Source organism: Archocentrus centrarchus, chromosome 21 (assembly GCF_007364275.1).
Source record: "Archocentrus centrarchus isolate MPI-CPG fArcCen1 chromosome 21, fArcCen1, whole genome shotgun sequence".
NCBI classification, from domain to species: domain Eukaryota; kingdom Metazoa; phylum Chordata; class Actinopteri; order Cichliformes; family Cichlidae; genus Archocentrus; species Archocentrus centrarchus.
This window is the reverse complement of record NC_044366.1, coordinates 17,659,196-17,677,345: the sequence shown is the minus strand read 5'-3', so window position 1 is coordinate 17,677,345 and position 18,150 is coordinate 17,659,196. Positions and strand designations below refer to the sequence as shown.

General features: G+C 41.6%; 2 protein-coding genes across 2 annotated transcripts; both read right to left on the bottom strand.

Annotated features, from left to right (window-relative positions):
- Positions 1-1,202: 1,202 nt before the first annotated feature.
- Positions 1,203-7,037, bottom strand: klhl23 (kelch-like family member 23). The gene is made up of 4 exons (XM_030758533.1): positions 6,591-7,037; positions 5,147-6,376; positions 1,919-2,071; positions 1,203-1,840 (listed from the first exon to the last, which is right to left on the bottom strand). Exons 2-4 carry the CDS (start codon positions 6,369-6,371, stop codon positions 1,530-1,532), a joined length of 1,689 nt encoding a protein of 562 aa, XP_030614393.1. The 5' UTR covers positions 6,372-6,376; positions 6,591-7,037; the 3' UTR covers positions 1,203-1,529.
- A 1,586-nt stretch (positions 7,038-8,623) lies between these two features.
- Positions 8,624-16,468, bottom strand: phgdh (phosphoglycerate dehydrogenase). The gene is made up of 12 exons (XM_030758261.1): positions 16,238-16,468; positions 14,300-14,451; positions 14,153-14,218; positions 14,001-14,055; positions 13,721-13,819; positions 13,493-13,625; positions 13,253-13,401; positions 12,968-13,120; positions 11,588-11,726; positions 11,183-11,310; positions 10,865-11,087; positions 8,624-8,989 (listed from the first exon to the last, which is right to left on the bottom strand). Exons 1-12 carry the CDS (start codon positions 16,373-16,375, stop codon positions 8,835-8,837), a joined length of 1,590 nt encoding a protein of 529 aa, XP_030614121.1. The 5' UTR covers positions 16,376-16,468; the 3' UTR covers positions 8,624-8,834.
- Between the last annotated feature and the right edge of the window lie 1,682 nt (positions 16,469-18,150).

Genomic DNA, 18,150 nt, shown 5'->3' with positions numbered 1-18,150 from the left:
GGACCCCATTTCGCCTTCAGAACTGCCACAAGTCTTCATGGCACAGATTCAGCAAGGTGCTGGAAACATTTCTCAGGGATTTTGGTCCATGCTGATATGACAGCATCACACAGTTGCTGCAGATTTGTCAGCTGCACATCTATGATATGATTCTCATGTTACAAAGGTGCTCTACTGAACTGAGATCTGACACTGGGGGCCGTTTGAGCACACTGAAGTCATTGTTATGTTCAAGAAACCAATTTGAGATGACCTGAGCTTTGTGACATGGTGTGTTATCTTGCTGGAAGCAACCATCAGAAGATGGGTACAGCGTGGTTACATTGTTACATTGGATGTGAACATTGTACGCAGCAATACTCAGACAGGCTTTGGTGATTAAACAATGCTTAGCTACTATTACAGAGCCCAAAGTGTGCCAAGAAAATATCCCCCACACTTTTAGTCCACCAGCCTGAACCATTGCATGGCAGGATGGATCAGTGCTTTTATGCTGTTTATGCCAAATTCTGACCCTACCATCTGAATGTTGCAGCAGAAAATGAGTCACATCAGACCCAGCAGCGTTTTTCCATTCTAATCTTCTATTGTCCAATTTTGGTGAGCATGTGTGAATTGTAGCTCCAGTTTCCTGTTCTCAGTGTGGCACCTGGTGTGGTTTTCTACTGTTGTAACCCATTTTCTTCAAGGTTTGACATGTTTCATGTTCAGTGACTTCTGCATCCCTTAGATCAAACAACACGTGGTTATTTGAGTCACTGTTGCCTTCCAATCATTTCGAAGCAATCTGGTCATTCTCTGATCTCTGTCATCAATGGGGCATTTTGACGCAGAGAGCTGCTGCACACTGGATATTTTCAGACCATTCTCTGTAAATCCTAAAGATGGTTGTGTGGGAAATCCACAGTAGATCATCAGTTTCTGAAATTCCAACAACCATACCAAATCACCTTTCTTCCTCATGCTGCTGCTCAGTTTGAATTTCAGCAGGTCGTCTTGACCATCCTCACATGCATAAATGCAATAAGTTGCTGCCATGTGACTGGCTGAATAGCTATTTGGGTTAACAAGCAGTTTAATTAAGTAGCAAGTGTGTGTATTTGTAATTTTTTATTAAAAATCTATTAATTTTACTGATAAACTCAAGCAGAACTCTATTAACATTTTAGCATTTTATTTATTCAAGGTACAACCTGGTGGTACAGTTTTTCTAATAAAAGTCTATTTCATTGTGATTTTTAAATAATACTTAAACTGGCTATTAGATTATAAAACGTCATCTTCTCTCTCTCTCTTTGCATTTCTTTTCAGTCTATTTTAAAAAGAAGCAAAAAAACATGAGGCCCCTGAGTTTTAAATGAAAAGCTTGGTATTCATCAGTATATTCACAGTTTGGCAAATAGCTTCCTAAAGGATCTGGTGCAGGGTGACATGCTGTGAGATAATAAGAGTTAAGTGTGGAATATTAGCTCTCTTCAGTGAAGTCACTTTTAGATCCATTTGGCACAAAATGATAAACATTCGTGTCACTAAGCACCATAAACACAAACACATCCATGTGATCTGGCCGGGCTGGGAAGAGTCCCCACTATCTCCCACGAGTCCAGCTCAGGGTCATATTTCTCGATGCTTTGAAGGTAGGTCCCCTTGGAGTAGGAGTATCCACCTGTTACATAAATACAACCATTTATAGCCACAGCCCCACACTCCATCCTCCTCTCCTTCATCACCGATATCGGTCGCCATTCGTCTCTCTCTGTGTCGTAGCAGTCGGCGATCGTCGTCTGTCCACCCACCAAATACAGCTTGTTGTTGAGAGACACAGAGCACAGCCCATACTCTGAAATGAGAGGATCTCAGCTAAGAAAACAGTACTTAATACACTCCTGCTGCCGTTCATTTTCTTTAACACTCATACCTGGATGGGGACTTATTGTAATGATACTCCACTCGTTGGCATCTGGTCTGTACACCTGTGTTTTTTCATAGGTGCAGCTTCCTCTGTAGCCATAATGGCCCCCAGTCACATAAATTTTATCTCCCATTACACACGCAGTGGCATTTCCTACACCTTGAGGGGAAACAAAGGTCATAAGTATCACTTGAACAGTCCAACGTGTCTATCACATAAAAAAAGATGATACCTTAAGTATGTGTTTTATCAATTTTCTGACTAAAAACTAAAAGTGATGTGGCAGAACTGGCAGATGAGTTATGGATCAGTCTAACAGTCTGAAAGTAAATTCAGCATTCATTGAAAGCTGTATATATAGCTGGATGGCTTAAAGGGACAGTTCACCCAAAATCTAATTTACATGTTTTCCCTCAGGTCTTTAGTGACATTCATCCATCTGGATTGTTTTGGTGTGAGCTGATTTGATTTAGAGATATCAGCTCTAAAGCGATATCTGGCTTCTCATTAATATAATAGAAAGGAATGACGCAGAAGCTTTGTCTTTTCCTTGAAATTATGACCCAGAAATTCAAAAATCCACAATCCTGGTTGTAAGCAGTTTCATATTTGAACTATTCTATTATTTACTAAACTATACCTGCCAAATGTATCACTCCATGTATCACTCTACCCATGATGAGAGGCATTCATTTGTGACAGTGTGACAGTATCTAAACAGTATCCCGCTGCGCTCCCGGCCGAAGGGGCAGAGACACTCACTGTGACGGAGCGCGACGTGAGGAGGGCGTTTAGACGTGTAAACACCAGGAAAGCGGCTGGACCAGACGGTATTAGTGGACGTGTCCTTAAGACCTGCGCTGACCAGCTGGCACCTGTGTTTACACTGATATTCAACCTCTCACTGAAACTGTGTGTGATTCCCACCTGCTTTAAAAAGTCCATCATAGTCCCTGTCCCAAAGAAACCACACCCCAGCAGCCCCAATGACTTCAGGCCCATAGCACTCACCTCTGTGGTGATGAAGTGTTTTGAGAGACTCATCAAGACATTCATCACCTCCTCACTGCCCACCACCCTCGACCCACTACAGTTTGCATACCGGCCAGACAGATCCACAGATGACGCCATATCCTTCCTCCTCCACAAGACCCTTTCACACATAGACACTGGTAAGGGGAACTATGTGAGAGTGCTGTTTGTAGATTACAGCTCAGCATTCAACACCATAGTTCCCTCCAGGCTGGTCTCTAAGCTGCTGGACCTGGGCCTGGGCCCATTCCTGTGCAGGTGGGTTCACAGCTTCCTGACCAGCAGACCACAGGTGGTACGAGTGGGTCACCTCACCTCATCCTCCCTCACCCTCAACACTGGATCCCCCCAAGGCTGTGTGCTCAGCCCTCTGCTGTACTCACTGTACACCCATGACTGCGAGGCCACGTCAGAGTCCAACGTCATCATCAAGTTTGCTGACGACACTGCTGTTGTGGGACTAATCTCTCACAATGAGGAGACAGCCTACAGGAGAGAGGTCTCCCGCCTGGAGAACTGGTGCCAGGAGAACCACCTCCTGCTCAACGTCAGCAAAACGAAGGAACTGATCGTGGACTTCAGCAGGAAGCAGCAGAGGGACTACCATCCACTTGTCATCAGTGGTGCTGAGGTGGAAAGAGTGGACACTTTCAAATACCTGGGAGTGACCATCTCACAGGACCTGTCCTGGACTCATCACATAAACATCACTGTGAAGAAGGCCAGACAGCGTCTCTACCTCCTCAGGCGGCTGAGAGACTTCAAGCTCCCACTCAAGGTGCTCAGGAACTTTTACACCTGCACCATCGAGAGCATCATGCGTGGGAGCATCACCACCTGGATGGGAAACTGCACCAAGCAGGACTTCATGGCCCTAAAAAGGGTGGTTCGTTCAGCTGAACGGACCATCAGAACCACCCTCCCCAACCTGCAGGACATTTACACCAAGCAGTGCAGGCTGAGGGCCATGAAGATCCTAAAACAGCCCAGCCACCCCGGACACTCTCTCTTCTCCCTGCTCCCATCAGGCCGGCGTTACCGCTGCCTGAGGGCTAAGACTGAAAGGTTGAGGAAGAGTTTTTACCCACAAGCCATCCGTCTGCTCAACTCTGAGCCCTAACTGGACCATTATTGCACAATGTAAATATTATAATTTATAAAAGTGTGTATAGTGTATAGTATATAGAGTATAGTGTATAGTGTGAATTACTTTTTTTTATTTTATTTTTTTTTTATTCTTCTTATTTATATGTGTGTGTATATATGGTTGCAGGTACAAAATACATTTCACTGTGCATTGTACTGTGTATAACTGTGCATGTGACAAATAAACACTATCTTAATCTTAATCTTAATTTTCAGCTGAACTGTAATGTTACCACATGCTCCCTTTGGATGGTGGTTGTAATTAATATGAACTCTGTCTGTTGTTCTCTGCAGATCATATAAAATACTGCATAAATAAGGTTTTGGTGTTTTTCTTCCTGAAAAAAGCTGTCAGTACTGCTGGAAATAAGTCATGAAAATTAAGCAAAATCAAAACCTAATAGCCGAGCACAATGAGCAAAGCTTTAGATTATCCTACTCTTACACTTCTTCTGCAAGTTTCAGCTATATCCATCAGAATACGTATGCTCCATCTCCTTCGTGTCATATGACCATGAGATTTTAATGGTCTTTGATGAAGCGCACACTCCTGGTGATGTTTTAGACAGCTGAGCAGAGCCTACTATGATACACCCAAAGTGTGGATGACATCCCAGTGAAAAATCAGTGTTAAACAGTTATACTGAATATCAACAATGAACCTTTAAGTTCAAATTTTGGGGTTTTAATTAACTTTTTTTTTCTTTTTCTTTTTCTCTTTTTTTTTTTTACAGGCATCATCAATAAAATGTTAATAACTTGATAATGATGTAATTTGGAAAAAGATAAATACATTTAATTTTAAAGCTTGATCTTGGAAACAACAAGTTCCACAAGCTCAGACGCTTTCAGTCAAGTCACATGATTTTCATCAGTGGATGGTATTTTAGCCATTTGTTTTAAACCCCAGCTTTTCATTCTATATGAATAAGAAGTCTATAAGTGCCCATAAAAAGCCACTAAATGGATCTTGTGGTGAAACTGCTTTCTCTGCCTTCATTTATTCACCCCCCTCCCCTCCTCTTCAGTTCAGCGCATCATAATATTTCAGCATACCTTGGATCATTTTGGCCACAGGGAACCATTTCTTTTTTAAAGGATCGTAAAATTCGGTCTCTCGTTCAGGAGCTCCTCCTCTGTAGCCTCCGATGGCGTAGATACAGCCATGCAGAGCCACAGAGCAATGGTAGTACCTGGCTGTAATCATGGGGCAGCCCTCGGTCCACTCATCGCAGTCACAGTTATAAATTGAAACAGTGTCCAGGGCCTCGACAGTGTTCGTCTTGTAGCCACCCGTCACATAGATATTTGCACCAAGTAAACTGACACTGTAGCTCTCTCTTGCGTGGTCGGGCATGTCTTTTCCTTGCACCCATGTGTTGCTGATAGGATCCCAGATGTGAACTTCACAAAGTGGGTGCCAATAGTACCCTCCAATGATATACATATTTGCAGACATTTTTCTACCTGCAGGTATCTCTTTTCCATTTGACCTTAAAGCCTGAATGATGATAGATTTTAATTTCCCATCATTCTTCTTTAAGTATTGTCTGTAGACGTCTAATGTGGCCTGAAAGTGAATTTCATCCAGATCCAGATGGATGGAGCGTAGTAGGACTGAAACGTGGTGTATACGATTATCTAAGTCATGGGTTGCCCATGTGGTAGCAGCATCTATCAGCACCTCATCTTTCTGCACTGTGAGGCTCTGTGCCACTAAGACTGATCTCATCTTCTCAGGGTGCAGCTCTAGGAACTCTTCCTGCTGAATGAGCTCCGGGAACCTGCTCAGCATCACTCTGCGTGCCTCCCTCTCCAGCCTCGGGCACAGGTGCAGTTCAGCGAAAGCGTGCATTCCCAGGCAGTTGTCCACTTCCAGCAGGCGAATGAGAAACTCCTCGCATGCTTGTTTTACAGAAATGAACTGCAGCAGGTCTGCAGCCTCCAGAAGGCTCTGCACGTTGCTCTCAGTGATGCACACCTGAGCGGTGTACACATAGTCCACCAGAGCGCCCAGCACATCGCAGTCTATCCCGGTTAGTTTGATGACGCTGTTTGATCTCTCCACCATGTCAGCTGTAAACATGACTTTGAAATAGGAGCTGCGGGCTGACAGCAGCGCCTTGTGGCAGTGAAACACCTGTCCGGATTCGCCACACTGCAGAGCAACGTCGGTAAACAGGCCGCTAGTGTAAAAATGCCTGAGCGCATCCAGGAGCTCTGCTGGATGGTCACCGTCACAGAAGTCATATGTGTAGATTTCGGTTTGTTTATGTGACATGATATCTAGAAGGAAAAGAGAGAGAGACAGAATAAACGTCAAATGTAAATCAGACACACACACGCACACAGTGGGCTGTGTGGGCTGGCAAACATCAAACACCGAGGCGTCACATTCCCATTTATAATTAATGTCAGAGTGAGTGGCCGTGGAAGAGTCTCCGCCATTTACCCTTTAATCCATGTATCCAAGCAGACACACTGTAGGATTACCACTCACCCTATTTCCATGAATGACTCGCGCTTTTTTTTCCCCCACACTGTCCTCTCCTCAAGCGATCTCCTCTTCACAACACATGAGCCTCAATTTAGCTCACGCAGGACGGTCGCAGGCAGGCAGCTCGATCCTATTTTGGTATTTGTGCGCAGCGTCCCCCCTCCTCTTCCTCGCTTCTCCTCTCTCTTGCTCTGTAGTCTCTAACAGCAGGTCCTTGACAAAACCCCTTCAGAGGAATCATCCAACCCCGCTGTTTTCTCTCAGAGCCTAAATATAACCTCCATCCATCCACAGTCTCGTGACGCGCTCACGAAAGGCACATTTTCTGTGCACCCAGCAGGCGCAAACAGAATACAAATCGTATACAAATGAGCATCCAGTTTTACTACAGCACAAGAAGAAAAAGAAGAAGAAGAAGGCATTGCACTGGTCCATTCATGTGTTCCCCATTCTTGGTGTTGCCATGGTATTCTGAACCCAATTCCAGTGTGGTAAAGGCTTTAGTTAATCCTAACGAGGATTAACAGCACATGGGTACATATTCAGGCAGATTACAGGGAGAGAATATGCGTTAATCTCAGCAGTTCATATATGGAACATTATTATTGCATAAGGACTACTGTAATAACAGATAATGTGTGAAAATAAAATGGGCTTTTCTGCCCATAAAAAGCCACCTGGTTTCACGCAAATAACACGGAGAAGGACTGTGTCTGCTGTTTCCTCAGAGGTTTAATGCTTTGCTGTGAATTAAACTAAGCAACCGTGCAGACTGGACTCACTGGATAACTAACTGGGAACCTGATAGAGATTTACTTGGCACCTGCTTTTGAAAGTTGTGTTTACATCTTCTTAGGAAAAACTAGAGATTCTGTTTATTTTATTTTCAATTGAATGCTTAACTTTATTCATTCATTTTTTCATAAAACACAGTCAGGGTCCCACTCTATTTTCTGAATGTTTAACTTGTAAATCAAACTGATGAGGATAAATGAATCTATGGAGGTAAAATATCTCGTGAATTAAAGTTTGAATGTGAATCAAACTTTCTTTTTTTTTTGTTACAGTATCGCTACCGTTGTAAGGATGATGAATGATAGCAGTCAGTGTGAAGCTGTGAAACTGGCACCTAACTCAGCGAATGAGCCAGTGTTGTGTCTACTGATAACAGACAACTTAGCGAAGAACCAATTTAACAATTTCGATTGTTAGTAACAAAGTGCTGAAAGATACAATTTTAAATTTTATCTTTAGGCAACAATGAGGTGATTCCTAAAGAGTAGCTAGACAAAAACTTGGCAATGGTGTGCAGTGTGTCCTTAAAAAATTGTGGAACCTGGACAAATGGAGGACAAAAGAAGAAATGGCAGGCCTAAAAAAGAAAAAAAAGACCTGTCATTTACAGAAGCTGTAATGCTTTGCTGTGAATGAAACCAGACAGCAGTGTAGATTGGACTAACTGGATGACTGATTAAGAAGTTGATACAAATTTAGATACAGATAGCAACAATTTTGAATATTCAAATAATTTTTCATGGAAAAATTCCACATTCCTTTGAAGGCTGTATTTATGCACTTCAAACAAGCGCTGCTGTGGCACTCATTGGGATTTTCTGGCAGAATGAGGTAAAGTATGTCTTTGCTTAAGGCTTCAGAACTGTGCATATGTACTGCATGTGGTAGGACTGATGTAGCTAGTAATGAATGAAAGGACTACAGAAGATTTGAGTAAATGCCTGCTTCTGGCTAGTCAGTTTTGAGACACTGACCTGAAATGAAAATGTACCTAAAAAAATAAAAGGGTTTGCTGGGTTGTTCTAGCTCATTTTTAGGTCATTTGCTTGTACAATCTGCAAAGCAGCTATTAGCTCTGGGTGTACTGTGTACCCCTTTACAATGTAATCTTACCAAATATTAATAACTATGAGCCAAAATAACCACAGCTGGGCTGTTGTATTGGACTCCAGTTGTGTAGTGAAGTCCTTTTACAATATAAGGAGTTGAAAATGTAAAGGGTCAAGAAACAAAACGGAACAGCTCATGACAAACATTTTTATTTAATTTCTACTTCTGCAAATTAATTAAAACATCAAAACACTGAAATGTTATGACAATGCAAGTTTTAAACTGCAACTTCTAAACAGGTTGTTAGCTGTAAACACAAAGACTGGATCATTTATATTAGAAGCTCCTGAAAATGTTACAGTTCTCACATCTTGAATGCTATTGAGTGACTCTGTAAGTGCTTTAAAGACTGAGCTGCGCTGCATCCTTCACCAAAGAGTTCAAGACACTGAGATCTGTCAAGAGAGAGGACACCCCCACACAATACCACAGATCCCCAGAGCGGTCTGCAGGAGCAACGAAAGACTCAATCTCCACTCCCTCTGTGGCCAGCAGTCCTAAACAAAGAACAATTGAAAAGAGAAAATAGGTGTGAATGGAAAGAAAAGAAGCCTCGGTGAAGACTGCAATTTAGTTCTCATAACTCAGTGGCAGCTTTCATTTAAAGGAAAACTCAACAACAACAAGAATGCATGCTTTGTTTTCAACTAAGACACAATTTAACAGTCGTGCAAACCGCTTACCACCAACCTAAACCTGCCATTTCACTGTTTAAAGTGAGGAACAATTTCTACTCTTTATTGTGTTTATAGTTGCTACCTTTGCCTCCACAGCTGCAAAACAAATGGAAATGTTTAAAATTTTATTTTGATTCCTCCAGTAATATACTAGAGTCCAAGTCAGGTGGCAAAGTCAGAAATTCATTTGTCCAAGACTAAAAAAAACAAACTTTTTTTTTCCCCAGTAATTCCGGAAACTGGTCGTGAATGTTGAATATACCCTACTTCAGCACCAGAAAACAAAGAAACAAACTAGTTCTAACTTTTAGCATTTAGGTTTTTTAAAATCAACACCACTGAAGTGAAGGCAAGCCAGTGTCTTAAATGTGCATTCTTTCTAATGTCCAGCAGGTGGCGACTGTATGCAAAAAGAACTCACTGGTCACTTTAGTGACCAGTGACCAGTTAGTGACCTAGTACCAGGTTGGATGCCTGTTGCCTTCAGAACTGCCTTAATTCTTTGTGGCATAGATTCAACAAGGTGCTGGAAACATTCCTCAGAGATTTTGGTCCATATTGACACGACAGAATCACACAGTTGCTGCAGATTGTGATTCTCCTGTTCTACCACATCCCAAAGGTGCTCTATTGACTTGAGATCTGGTGATACTGGAGGTCATGTGAGTAAAATGAACTCACTGTCATGTTCAAGAAACCAGTTTAGATGATTTGAGCTTTGTGACATGGGGAGTTATCCTGCTGTACATCAAAAGATTGGGTGACACTGGGGTCATAAAGGGATGGACATGGTCAGCAGCAACACTCAGGTAGACTGTGGCATTTAAACAATGCTCAGATGGTACTAAGGGGCCAAAAGTGTACTAAGAAAATATTCCCCACAAAGTACAACACCAGCAGCCTGAATTGTGGATACATGGCAGGATGGATCCATGCTTTCATGTTGTTTATGCCAAATTTTGACCCTACCATCCAAATGCTGCAGCAGAAACCAAGAGTCCTCAGACCAGGCAACATTTTACAGTCCAATTCTGGTCAGCCTGGCAGGAGTGGCACCCAGTGTGGTCATTGTGACCTTGGATGTAACGAGTGGTTATTTGAACAGCTGTTGTTTTCCTGTCATCTCAAAGCAGTCTGGCCATTCTCCTCTGACCTCTGACATCAATAAGGCATTGTCACCCAGAGAACCAGCAACTATGCTGCATTCAAAGTCACTTAAGTCACCTTTCTTCCCCATTCTGATGCTTGGTTTGAACTTTAGCAGGTCATTGTGACCATGCATAGAAGTCCATCAATAAAAACAACCCCAATTCTCTCTTGATGTATGACTTCAGTGAACACTTTCCTGATGGACTTATGGCCATTTGTTTCAGGTGTTAGTGAATACAAAATGATGTTTCTAAATTATGGTCTCCATTACGATCAAACAGGTAATAAAGAACAATATTTGCTGGGCTGTGGCTATCTTTGAATGGTCAGCCACTACTGTTAAAATTGCAGTGCCCCTCTGTTTCTTAGTCAGGACCACCAATTTGTCACCTCCAATTTCAAGAAACCAAGAAACTGCTGGCCAAAATGCCTAAGCTTTAAAACAGAACTTCAGAAACAAATGGCCGATGTCACAGTGGCCACATTCAACCTTTATATTCACAGATTACAACTTTAACTTTGATGCTCATGTCTACATTTTCTTACCAGCCAGTGAGGATAGGAGTTGTGGATTTGCAGGGGCCTTAAAGAACAGCAGATTTCCAGTGAGAGAGATCGGCTGTCTGAACACGCTGTCGCACAGCTCCAGCAGGACAGGCACCCCACCTTGAACCGAACCACTGGCTTTGTAGCTGCAGCCATTGGCTACGATCTCCACCTTGCACACTTCTTCAGTGGCCCCATCAGAGGCACAGTGGGCTTGGTTCATCTAACGAAGAAGTTCAGATAAATAAAAAGATTTTTATTCACATTTATTCCATTTGTTTTTGTCATGTTGTATTTGCCAGAATAAGCTGATGGTACCGTGATTCCAGTCTCCTTAGCTAGGCTGAGTGCACTGATGAGGTTCGGGCAACATTCTGATTCATGATTTAGCAATCCCACCAGTACAGCTGAAGTCATGTAACCAGAGGAGGACTTCATGCAATCCCCTGGTTTGTACAAGAGAGTGTAAAAAAGCTTCTAATTGCAGGCAAAACATTTCAAATTAAAGTTTTTTTTTTTATTTATAAAAAACAAAAGGAGAGAAGAAACTACACCTGCATCATTTTCCTACAATAGCTTATACACCCACACAGCTGCTTGGACTGTTTCACTATGACACCATTAGAGGGAAGAAAAACTACTTCCCACAAGTTTTCCTTCCTATGAGATGAAGCCTCCTTCAATCTCTAGGTTACAGCAAACTGGTTAAACCAGTAATGTTACCTTGAGTTGTGATTTGGACATGACTGAATGGTTTCTTAGATGCGCTGAAAGATTGAAGCAGGGCACCAACGGCTTTTCCGAGTTTGATCAGTTGGTATGATTCTTGGGTGAATGTGCTGGCCAAGACCTGAGCATTTACCTGTACAGGGAGAGCACAGAGAAACAGAGTGTACTTTTGAGAAATAAACGGGCAAGAATTTAGCTTTAACTAACACTCGCTGCATAGTAAAGGGGCTATAGAATAACGTCACCATCCACCTTTAGATTATTTCTCCCTATGAGCTATTCTGTCTGCTATGTTTTCACATTTTTTAAAATTAATATCCTCTAAATGTGCTATAGATTCTCTACTGAAGGAATATGTTTCACATAATAAATAATGACCTGTTATTTTTTTAACAAAATTTTTATTTTTGACTAAATCATATTTTCAATATTTGGTTCAGTTTTTTTGTTTTCTAAAAAACCTGAAAAAAAACAACGTTATGACGATATGCTATCTGTTGAAGCCCATCACACTTTCACTGGAATTTGCACATATTCAGCTGGTGAAGGACAGAATGTATTTTATGCTTGATCCTAATCTGCTTCTATCTTTGTTTACATTGCAAGAACTGCAGCTAACAGAATGCAGATTCATTTGTAGGCTATTTATCAACAAGAATACTGAATTAATAAAATGAATTTGATGTATTATCACTGTGTGCTTTATGTTTTTTGCACAAAAAACAAACAAAAAATATCAGTTTTAAGTTTTCAGAGCTCCAACGTGCAGCTATCACATTACAAATAAACAACAGCGCTGAGGGTGCATCGAGTGGTAACAGATTTCTGCCAGCATTGCTCTTTGGTCTTATTGTCAGGAACAGTGCTGCAGTTTTATTTTTTATATTCTTCATAGTTTTGTAATCACCCACTTATTGGATAGTACTCAATAGGAACAAGCGGCACTTTGTTGGCCCATTTTGTGCAGATCAAAAGTGAAACGACGCATCAAATGCTCAGTTTATGCCAAGTGTGGACAGAGCCCGAAGCAGAAAGCATGGCATAACAAATAATGCTGATAAGCACTGCCTTAATGTCCATGTCTGTTTTATTCTCACCTGCTGCACTACAGCCTGTGTAAACAGTCCAGTGCACAGAAATAGTTTTTACTGCATAACAGACTGTGGGTATAAAGCATGGAAGGCATTATCCAGCTGCTTTGTTGGTAGTGTTATTTTTGAAGCTTGAAAAATTTTGGGCCCCTCTATCAACACATGTTACATGAGTCCTCCAAATAATCACTTCAGTAGCCCTTTAGTGTATTTTCCAATTTTAAAACTCTGATCTGGGAAGTTCTTTGTTTAAATAGCGTTAAGAACAACATGCAGGACTTACTGCTCCGACCAGGTTCTTGCCCTTCACCATGTCCACAATCTGCAGGGCAATGTCCTCGCCACATCGAGCCTGAGCCTCCTTTGTACTGGCTCCCAGGTGAGGGCAGCTGATGACGTTGGGATGGTCCACCAGTGAGCGGTTCTTAGGTGGCTCCTGTAGCCAAAAACATAAACACAATGTGAGGTGTAAAGCAATCTCTTTTATTGATTTAAAAAAATACTAATTTAATTTGATGCAAAGCAACATTACAGATTTTTGTGGGACGGTGGGTGTTTGCGATCATACCTCAACAAAGACATCAAGGCCTGCTCCTCCACACTGTCCAGACTCCAAAGCTCTGAGCAGAGCCTCCTCATCAATGATGCCCCCTCTTGCACAGTTCACAACCTTCACTCCTTTCTTGCACTTGGCAAAGGTTTCATCGTTAAGCAGACCTTGGGCACATCAAAAAGAAATTCCACAACTTGCTAATACAGTTTATGACACCCCTATAAGCAACTAACATCTGATTGGCATTCAGCTCACCAACAGTAGAGGGCAATAGGGGAGTGTGAACAGTGATGTAGTCACACTGGGGCCAGAGCTGCTCCAGAGACATCTGCTCTACCCCCCAGCTGGCTGACACCTCTGGAGGAGTGATTGGATCATAGCCAATAGTCTGATAAGGAGAAAACAACTTTGTCATCTTCTTATGTCTGTTTGTTCTAAATATTACAGTAACTGTGAACAGACATCGTGTAAACGTGTGCTGACCTTCATGCCAAATGACTGCATCCTTGAGGCGACCTCCTTTCCAATTCTTCCAAGTCCAACTATTCCGAGCACTTTGCCGTACAGCTCTGCACCCATGAACTGAAGAAATCAGAAGCAAAACAATGACCCTGAAAAAATCTAAAACTACACAGATCCAAGTGTCCCATCTAATTATTCACAACTGGGTGAACAATGGAGGCAACCATGCAACAGTAATGGCTTGATGCTTCAACTGGAAACAGACGTTTAAACAGCACACGGCAAGGGAAAATGTGTTTACCTTCTTGCGATCCCAGTTGCCTTGCTTCATTGACATTGCTGCTTGAGGCACATTTCTAAAAACAGATCAACATAATAATGACGTATTACTGTACTTCAATTAAAACCACAGAGCTTGTCGGCAATTGTTCAGAAAGGCACGACTCATCTTGCCTTGAGAGGCTCATGAGCAGGGTGCATGTCAGCTCAGCAGCACTGATCGTGTTGCCACTCGGCGTGCTGCAGAAAAACACAATTATGGAAAGTTACCACAGCAAACTACAGAGCAAACCATATATACCATGTAAACTGGAGACTTACTTCATGACAATAATACCCTTTTTGGTGGCGGCATCAACGTCCACATTGTCCACACCGGTCCCAGCTCTTCCAATAATTTTGAGATTATTAGCAGCATTGATAACATCAGCTGTTACCTTGGTTGCAGATCTCACCACAAGGCCGTCATAGTTCTGAGATGCAGAGAAAAGCCGAGTTGATGTTTTAAATCCACCCAAGAGTTCACACAGGGTCCCTGACTGCTAGTTATTTTGTGGTATTGTGATCAGTGCAACGTCTCTGATCATCTGGAGCAATAAAAACACTCTTATTTTCTTATGTTATTTCTCGAGCAGCACTGTGACAAAAATGTATAAATACTATGAACCAGTCAAACTAGTGCACTTTTGAACAGGAAGACACCAGATATAGTCCATCCAGAATATCACATACTTAATGAAATATGATCTTTGCATTCATTTGATAGCTTAACTACTTTTTACAAGCTGTTAACTCCTGATTCCTCAAACTGATGTTGAGCCTGTTTTTAATACCAGATCATTGTAATACTGTATCCTCTGTTCAACCAGAACATTACAAGAGTGCAGTTACTTTCTTCTGCTTTCACAAGAGAATTTTTAAATAATCACAAAACAAAAGATTTCAGTCTTTAAAAATAATCAAGTCAAATTGTTAGCAGCAACAGTTATCGGCAAATTTTCAGTGTGTGTCTGTCCCCTGCTCTTGCTCCCAAACTTCATGGAAAATCTCTTAAAAAGCCCCAAAACATAAAAACTCAACAAACTTGGTTAAAACTGGAGTATGACATCTGATTGACAACTAATTTGGTTTCTAAATGGTTGTCAACAGAGTCAAAAATCCAGTTCATGTACACACACTACTATTACCGGATGCTGTTCTTTAAATATAAAGAACACTTTTAAGCCATTTATGTTTATCTTTATGCAAATTCTACCTATTTGCTCCATAGTGATTTATAAGCCTGTACTGTAGTCACTTAGTTGTCTGGAGATGAGCACTTCGAGTCGCCCTTGTGGTGTATATTCTTTCAGTATTTTATTCTTGAACTGAAAAATTTTCTTGCTAGAAGATCCCAACAATGTCGGGCAGTGTTCAAGAAATACGGCCAGTCCATTTTCATTTTAGAACTATTCTTCAGGCAACACTAGACATGAGAAAATACAGCCAGCCAATGATCATTCAGCATTGAAATGTTTACTGGGAAGGCGCTAAAGTAATTTTAAAAAAATTAAACATATGGAGGAGCGAGGGGTCTCTGAAATGCCCACAGCCCCTAAGCCAGCAATAATATTAAGGCACCCCTGCAGAGGCCAGCAAATCCTCGTCTCATTTAGGGCTCCAGAATTGTTAGAGCCAAGCCTGTATAGTCCATTCAGCTTATATTAGAATAGCTCATCATTTCTAATGTGACAAATCTAATTTGCACAAATATTCTTACACATACACAGACTGGCTCTATAGAGTCTGACCCCGTTTCGCGCAGGGAAATGCGGGGTTAGTGGAATAGCTAGTTTAGATGTGGATTCAGTGGCAACTCGATGCACTTGCAGCAGATAGGAGGTCGGAGGTCGGATTGTGCGGCAATGGGCACAACACTGGGAATGAGTTGCATCAGCTTCACAATGGGCGGTACTAAACGAATAAAACAGCACTCGACCTGAGAACAACTGATTGTTGTTTTGCTGTCCTCGGATTGAGCTGCAAATGTCAGGTTTAATTCTGTCAATGAATAAAAAAATAGCAGCTGCTAGTCTGCGTGCTAGATGCTTGTGTTTGAAAAACTTTCTCACGGCAAGTGCAGCGGCATATGCGCACCGATCGGCGAAAGCGCCTTTAGACTAAACTTTATAGAAACCTGCTACGTGTTGTTTAAGGGTAGAAAACGACATCCGGTGCATGTGAAGAAATTATGTAATATAACAAAGGTGCCATCATTACCTTGATCTCAGCGATTAATTCATCCTTCCTCATGTTCTGCTTTTCCGTGACTCGGATGCCATTTTCTTCCAGAATCGTCCTGCAGCGAGGGTCGACACTTTCACTGATCAGCACGGTTTGGATGGAGATCGAGACCATCTTGGGATTTTTCGCTCCGGATGCTCGCTGGTGGCCCACCGGTGGGTGCTGAGTGATCTGGGAGAAGTGATGGATGGAGGGACCGGGGAGTTGCTTTTTTTTTTTTTTTTTTTTTCTCGTCTGCCGGTTCTGAATGGTTTTCTCGGATTTAAGACGCCCCCTTCCTACTTGGATCCGCCTCTCCTGCACCCACACTGGAAACCATCAGCAGTTGGTGCAAAAAGAATTGGGAATACTTAAAGTAAAACCCCCAACAATACACACTGAAAATCCTAGAATGTCCTGCACTCAAAATAAAATTACAGAAGTACAATGGTTGTGGCTAATGTTGGTTTGCTCGATAAGATTATCCGCCATCTACCAAAACAACAATTAAACAGTTTGTAAGAAAACATGTAGTGCTTGGATCACGGCTAATAACAGATTCTTGTTAAATTTCAGTCAGCAACATTTGGGCAAAGCTGTGTCTCAGCTAAGGCAGCTGGGATGTGGGATTATTTACCCCAAAGAGTGCTCTACTTTTTTAACATTTTCAATTTATTTTGCAAACCTGGTTGAAAAGGTCCCAAATCTGCAGTCAGTGAGCTGTGTCAAAATGAATATATATACACAAGGCTGTGCTAAAGTATTTGCCCCTTCCATATTTTTTTTTTTTTGCATATTTGTCACACTTATATGTTTCAGAGCATCAAACTAATTTTGATATTAGGCAGAGATAACATGAGTAAATACTAAATGCAGGTTTTAAATGATTTTACAAGATTCATAAGATTTCATTTAATAAAGGAAAAAAAGCTATCCAAACCTACTCGGCCCTTTGTGAAAAGTAACTGCCCCTAAACCTAATAAGTGGTTGTGCCAGTCTTGGACTGCGGTCAAGTGAGCCCTCATTTTCGTCAAAGTACAGTAATGTAGTTGTAACATATAGGCATTTTTGAACTGTATTTACAGGAGCACTGTTCGAGGTGACGCAGATCTTTCACCTGATTCTTGCTCAGCTTGACCCCCACTATATATGGACTGACTTTCATATCAAATAACTGTATGGTTTGGGAGAAAATTGCATGCAAAACCCAGCTACATTACTGTACTTTGACTGTATTTTGAAAGCAATTTTCTCCCAAACCATACAGTTATTTGAGATGAAATTCAGTCCATATACAGTGGGGGTCAAGCTGAGCAAGAATCAGGTTTAAGACCTGCGTCACCTCGAACAATGCTCCTGTAAATACAGTTCAAAAATGCCTATATGTTAGAACTACATTACTGTACTTTGTATTTTAAAAGCAATTTTCTCCTAAACCGTACAGTTATTTGAGATGAAAGTCAGTCCATATACAGTGTGGGTCATGCTGAGCAAGAAACAGGTGAAAGATCTGCGTCACCTCGAACAGTGCTCCTGTAAATACAGTTCAAAAATGCCTATATGTTAGAACTACATTACTGTACTTTGTGTTTTAAAAGCAATTTTCTCCTAAACCGTACAGTTATTTGAGATGAAAGTCAGTCCATATACAGTGTGGGTCAAGCTGAGCAAGAAACAGGTGAAAGATCTGCGTCACCTCGAACAGTGCTCCTGTAAATACAGTTCAAAAATGCCCTATATGTTACAACTACATTACTGTACTTTGACTGTATTTTAAAAGCGATTTTCTCCAAAACCGTACAGTTATTTGAGATGAAAGTCTGTCCATATACAGTGGGGGTCAAGCTGAGCAAGAATCAGGTCTAAGACCTGTGTTACCTTTCACAGTGCTCCTATAAATACACTTCAA